Source organism: Lucilia cuprina, chromosome X (genome assembly GCF_022045245.1).
Source record: "Lucilia cuprina isolate Lc7/37 chromosome X, ASM2204524v1, whole genome shotgun sequence".
NCBI lineage: Eukaryota > Metazoa > Arthropoda > Insecta > Diptera > Calliphoridae > Lucilia > Lucilia cuprina.
The window spans coordinates 7801173-7808139 of record NC_060949.1 but is presented as its reverse complement, the minus strand read 5'-3'; the positions used below and the strand labels follow the sequence as shown (position 1 = coordinate 7808139).

The following is a 6967-nucleotide window of genomic DNA, read 5'->3' as shown; positions in this document are numbered from 1 at the left end:
ATTGTTTACGTTGCAACTTTTGACAGCTTCAACCAAAGTAAATTAATAAAGTAGCGACAGTTCTACAGCAAAAACAACAAACGATTTTGTTTTTGGTTTAAGGTCTTTGCTGTCAAAATCATATGATTTTTGTTAACAAAAATTTTCTTTGATAACAACACAAAAAATTTTTGTTTGTTTATTTTGTTTGATGGTGATAGTGGTGGCTTGGCTCTAGTTCTTGGTTTTAAGTGAGCCTAATTGCATACTCTTTATGTTTGTAAATAGTAATGTGTGGCGTTTTTTTATTTAAATTTGCAAATTTATATTTTATACGTAATTTAGTTTAATCTTTCTTGGGTCCATAGAAGATCTTTCTTGATTTCAAAGCGGACCACTTGTGTCTCTTAATGTAGTAGGAGATGGTTTTTGTTCTGAAGGCAAGAGACTAATGCGACGAGAAAATGAAGTATTTGGAGATATATTTTGTGTTGCGGCAGTAACATTTATAGTAATTTTTGAAGTTGGAGGATTGTTGCTGAGAGTATTGTGTATATGGACTTTAGATCACCCACTACCGTCATGGATGTAGTAGATATTTGTAAATCTTTATTTTCGAAATTATTCAAGCGAACCATTTGTAATTTACATGGACGTGGCAAAAGATAGCAAAGAAACGTTTGACCGACTAAATCAGTGTGTATAAAGTCCTTTGAGGATATTTTACAGAAATCACGATTGCTATCAAAGAAAAACATTAATATCTAAAAGATTTTATTTTTAACTTTTAGTTACATACTTGCCATAGGTATTTTCGGTCCAAACATGTTCCAAACACAACTCATGGACAATGGGTTTTGAGGGTTGAGATTGGCCACATTTGCGTATATCCTGTACAGATATATAATGTTGACCTATGATTGATTGTAAAACCATAAATTATTTCATTTATACAATTCCCTCCTCATACTTGTTTGGTTGCAATACATTACGATTACTACCCAGCAAAATATTTGCTTACAAATTCAATAGAAAAATTACCAGAACAATATTATTTGGTTGGAAATAAGTTGTTTTTTAGTAGAGTTATTTATAGAATATTTTTGAAAAAATAAAAAGTCGACACATACTGGGGTTGAACTCGGTACCTTCCGTCTACCAGTTGAATGCTACTCTTACTACACCACTGCTTTGTTGTTTTATTGTGCGTCAAATACTATTTTATTTTCTGTTTTTTTTTTTTAATAGACATTTGATATAGTGTTCACAAAAAAAGATACTCAGCAAAAACTGGGGAATGGCTATCAATTGTAATTACTTACCTATCAACATACTTTTCAATGACTACTACATATGGTCTGAATTACACAGAAGTAGTCTAATAAGTTCTTACTGATAATGTGTTATATAAATACTTTATAATTCATTAGTCATTTTGTCAGCGAAGATACAGATGCTGTATACGATTATTCATGTGATTTACAATGACTATTTTATTTCATTTACTTGTAATCATTTGTGGTAAGTACTTGCCTCCAATGACATCACCGTGTTAAAATAATGACTTAAAATGTAAGTAAATTTTATCATTTTAACTCCTTACATGGTAATGAAAGTTTTTACTGGGTACTTTTTGAGTTTTCTATAGTAATGAACATAGAAACATGAAATTAAGTATGTAGAGACCGGATTAGACGAGAACAAATCGATGGGAATTTTTTGGTACTTTTTCGTTCTGCCAAAGGTACTTTTCTAATTTCTTATAATATTGAACCTAGAAACATAATATTTAGTATGTAGAGAACCGGAAAACGAGAACTTATTTTTTTTTTGTTTTTTTTTTTAAGAAACATGAAATTAAGTATGTTCAGCCCGAAGTAAGTGATTTGAAGGAAGAGTTTTTGATACCGACTTATTTTTTTAACACACCATGGTGAAGGGTATATAAGATTCGGCACAGTCTAATATAGAACTCTTACTTGTTTTTATATACCAATGACGTCCAGGCTGCATGCCATTATATCATTATGGTCTAACTCAAAAATATCTATAAGCGTAAAAGTTACATATAGTAAAAAATGAAATCTACTGTATAGTATGACGTTTTGCAAAGGCATGTTTTGGAATAGTAAACCGATATAAAGTATTGAAAATTTAAAATATATTAGTGCTAATATGTACATGAATGTATACTAGCCAACATTGTCGGAAAATATAGACCATAGTGGTACGGAAAGTTCCATACAATTCAATTAGAAACAGAAGAACACCAAAAATACATCTGTACTATACTGGATCTGTACTTATCCTTATAACAAAAATTTTTATTTTTATATACCTCAAGGGGTGTATTAAATCCTAATATAAAAGTTCGGATTTATTTCTCAAAAAAGGAAAAAATGCAAATATGTTCAAAAATCGCCATTTTAATGATATTACATGAAACAAGTAAGAGTGCTATATTCGGCTGTGCCGAATCTTATATACCCTTCACCATAAAAGAATACATTATTATTACATCAAAAGCTAAACAAAAAGAACAACAATAACGCTAAACGAAATAAAACACAAAATACAAAAGGCATCTAAATCAGACGTCGGGCTAGTACTGTTCTGACAACGAAGATTTTCGGCAAATCACATGTACACAACCCGATCGCATACGAACCTCGAAACAAGTGCATCAAAAATACAAATACTTTATTTAGTTGCTTGACAGCATTCAACAAAGCAGGTAGATGTCGCTTTGTTAAAGAAATTGCAAACACAACTTGAAAAAACAAAAACAACTTGCAAAAGCAAGAGCATAATTTACAAAAACAACGTACACTCTAAATAATTTTCTAGAATGCATAACAATGAATATAAATAAGTTAATCTTGTTTCATACTTTTTTTGTACATTTTAACTAGAAATGTTGTTTCTATGTGAACAAATTATCATTCTTAAGTACTTTGATTACACATTGTTTATAAATAGTCGCATTTTACAGTAATGCAATTTAATCTTCAAAATTAAAAATAACCAAATATTTTTTCAGTGCAATTTCAGTGAAAAAATGCCAATAGTGTGTGTGTAGTGGTGATTTTTTTATCTGCCTCTCTATCCGCCGATATATGATCTAAACCAACAGACATCTAAACATACATAACGAAAAACACAGAAAAACAAAAACAAAAATAACGACGCAATGACGCAATGACGCCAACAGCATCCAAACCAAGGGTGCCCAAGCCCTATGCGCTTGGTACTCTTTTGTTTTTGTAAATGCGCTTAGCTATAGACGGTCTGTTTACGTTGTTATTCTTAACAGTATACAAGCAAGAGTAAAACAACAACACTTTCGTATTCATTGCTGGTAAACATTGACGAGACGTAGATTTTGTTTATCGTAAAAAAAATGTTTTAAAAAGCACTTGGAAAAAATTTGTGTTATTTTTAAATTTCAAACTTACATTATTCGAATAAAATTATTGTACAATAACTCACAATCTACTCTCATATAATTGAAAACGTTTTAAATACTTTTTTCTATTCATTAAAAAATATATTTGCAAAACAAAAGGGAAGATTATTTTATTTTAACAAAAAATGCAAATCATATTTTTTTGTATGTTTGGATTCCAAACATACAAAAAAATACACAGCTGAATAAAACCAAATACATCTACACACACACACGTGTACATCTTTTTCTATATAGAGTGTTGTTGTTGCTTTTTTAACAATTTTTTTATGAAATTTTCAGAGGTTGTCTCGTATTTTTGCTCATATCTCCGTTATTTACCGACCGATTTTGATTTTAAATAGCGATCTTCCCGAAAGCATGTCTAATAGAATTATTGAAGATTCGGATCTCGCCGATATTTGGGTCCTCTAAAAACTGATTTCAACAGACAGACAGACGGACATGGCTTAATCGACCCCGCTTAATCTATAAGAATCCAGAATATATATACTTTATAGGGTCGGAAAATTATATAAAAGAAATTACAAACGGAATGACAAACTTATATATACCCATTTCACGAAGGTGAAGGGTATAAAAAATAAAAAAATGAGATAGTGTAAAATGGGAAAAAATTAGAAAATATATTAAAATACAAATTCTGGTGCATTTGTTGTTGCATTTTATTATTTTTCATCAGAATTTGCATATTGAACTCCTGATTTATCTTTTTCAAAATCTATATACGAGGAACACTATGTTTAAATTTAGACCTCTAAACAGACCTTAGGTTGCTTGGAACCAATGTAAAGTAAACTGTCGTGTAGTACAGGAAAATACCTAATTTAGATATTTTAAAATAGAGATGGTTATCATACCGTAACGTCAACAAAAGCAATATTATTCATAAAATAAAGAATTTAAAATATGAGGTTGAAAATCAAGATTTTAGCATTTAATAGTTCTATAGTGGTATATGGTGGCTAGGATGGTACTTAGTGTTAGATTTATTGCATAAGAATCAATATTATACAATTCTAAATAAAATTTACACAATACTCCCCAAATACATGGAGTTTCCGTAATGTAGTTTTTGTTTATCAATACAAAATGACCAAAAACCCGGATTATTTTTGTTATAATATATAGATTTATACCTCACAAAACATTTTTTCGGGGTCCAAATCCATTGATTATCTAATGTATCCAATTCAAAATTACTTATTATTTTGGAAATTTAATGAAAGAAACGATAGATTTTATGTTAAGTCAAATATTAATAAATTCTGATAGGTATAGAGGATAATAAATCGGTTAAGAAATGTGCCGAGTCGTTCCACTACTAAAATATCTAAAAAAATGTTATTCTAATATATAGGAGTAATAAAAATATTAAATTTTATAAAATAATGCAGCAATATTAAAAAAAATGAACCAAAAAACTAAAAAAGCAAAATACTTTATTGACCCAAAAAATTAACAATATGTTCACATTTTATCAAAAATCTCGTTAATTAATATAACGATTTTACTTTTTAGAAAATTAAAATATAAGATATTATTTAAAAAATACAACAAACAAATTACTTTATTTTGCTAAAAATAATTGTTCAGATAAACTTTTTTCTTAAAATGTATAAAATTTTACATAGGCAAATTACTTAATTGATTCACTGTATATTAAAAAATAAAAAATGGAAAATATTGAGAAAAAAACGTAAGTACACATATTGTAATAATTTTAATACCTACCAACATATGTATGTTTATTGAATTTGTCAATCCGTTTGTAAGAATCTAAAACGTAGCATTGTCCGGCTGTCTGTCGATAAGTCGAAAAGTCGACTTTGTAAATAAAAGTCGAACAAAGTCGTAAGAAGTAGGAAAAAAGTCGGAAAAAGGCGAAGACTTGAAAATAGTAGAAAAAAGACGCACATAAAGAAAACAACCCGACGAAAAATAAAACAAACCGTAACAGCTGTTTTATCAAAATAAACATTTTTTTTGGTGTGGTGAGTTATTTTTGTTTACAAATATTCCTATTTTTGGGAATTGCGGGATGCCCTTTTTTGCATTTTCTTATTTGAAATGACAAATTTAACAAGCGTTGAAGATTTCATTGAGTTTTGTTCATAAATAAAGATTTTTTCATATATTACATATTTGTTAAATTTCTAAAACTATGATTTATATCAAAATTTTAATAGGGTCGCAGATAACTACAACAATTTAGTCCATATTTATCCCTTAATATTTTTTTTAGTTAGATATGGAAATTCTCGACCCTTTACAAAAAATTTCAAGTCAATATCTCAATCACATTCAAAAATATGTTCATTTAAACCTGTATCTTTTAATTTCATATTTTTCATATTTTAGTATTAAGTATGACAGAACATACATTTGGTGTTGAATAAAATATTTGGACAATTTTTAAAAATTTTTTAGTTAATTATTTTATTAAAGACTATAACATTGTATATACAATAAAAAAATATAATTTTATTATGAGCCACGCACAACAACACCTAAATCACCCCACACAAACCATCTTTCCCGCCCACCGAAATATAAAACAAAATTTAATACAATATCATCAGTTAGTATAATAGCTTTTTTTATTTGAACTGTTTATCTTAAACATAATTCAATTAATTCTTACAACCTACTTATATAGTTAATTCCTAACACTACTTATTTTCTATAAAATAATCTGTCATATCGGTATACATATCCAGAAGGTAATATAAGTCCTTTAAATCTTCCTCGTTTTGAGATGATAGAGTTTCATAACAAATCCATCTTTTTCGCAAAGTTGAAAGAATAGGATCAGAAGATAAAGTAAACTATTTAAAATATCTTCATTATGTGATTGCCTGGAGCATTTTCTTGAGCTAAAAAGTTAAACATGCTTAAAATCTCGATTCCTCGCTTCCTGGCTTCTCTGTAACTCTCCAAGTGGAAGATATTCGATTCAATTATTATTTGACCATGACACAATACTTTGTTACTGTTGTTGTTAGTTCCCTCCATGGATACAGAGATACAAGTAATTTAGAAATTTCAGATGTAATTCCCCAAATCGATTTGGATTCTGCTTTTTCCGCAGCTCTCAGTTCTTTCAATTATTCATTATTTTTTGTTGATTTAGTAAGATTCTCTGGCACACTTCATATTTGAGGTCGTATGCTATGTGTAAAAATAATCAAAAAATCGTATTCTGGCATGAGTGGTGAAATTCCGAAAGACAACTTCTTCATTAATACTGCTGCTTTTGTTTATATTTGAGAATGCGACTTTTTCTCATTACATATTGAGCATCTCCAGAAGGAAGAAGTTTCTGTTATGGCATTGCTGACATTTCCATCAATCATTGTTAAGCTTAGCTGATATGATACGTTAATAGAGAATTCCTTTATTTTTATGCAAAGGGGCTCCAGTGCATTTATTTCATCTTTTAAATATTCCACTAAATCTTTTGTTGTTTTCTTTGACTCCTTTATATATTAAAATCCAATGGGTCTACAAAAATTTTTTGAA

The 6967-nt window shown here is 28.8% G+C and overlaps 1 protein-coding gene across 1 annotated transcript; it reads right to left on the bottom strand.

Moving 5' to 3' along the window:
- Window positions 1–300: 300 nt before the first annotated feature.
- On the bottom strand, window positions 301–915 carry LOC124421416 (anaphase-promoting complex subunit 1-like). Its single transcript, XM_046956578.1, has 2 exons — window positions 779–915; window positions 301–720 (listed from the first exon to the last, which is right to left on the bottom strand). Exons 1-2 carry the CDS (start codon window positions 913–915, stop codon window positions 486–488), a joined length of 372 nt encoding a protein of 123 aa, XP_046812534.1. The 3' UTR covers window positions 301–485.
- Between the last annotated feature and the right edge of the window lie 6052 nt (window positions 916–6967).

Excerpts from the sequence above, each read along its gene's own strand:
- LOC124421416 (XM_046956578.1), bottom strand. The coding sequence starts at position 915 with ATGGTTTTACAATCAATCATAGGTCAACATTATATATCTGTACAGGAT. Across the intron at positions 721-778 it reads ACCGAAAATACCTATGGCAA|CAATCGTGATTTCTGTAAAA; the intron begins GTATGTAACTAA and ends TTTCTTTGATAG.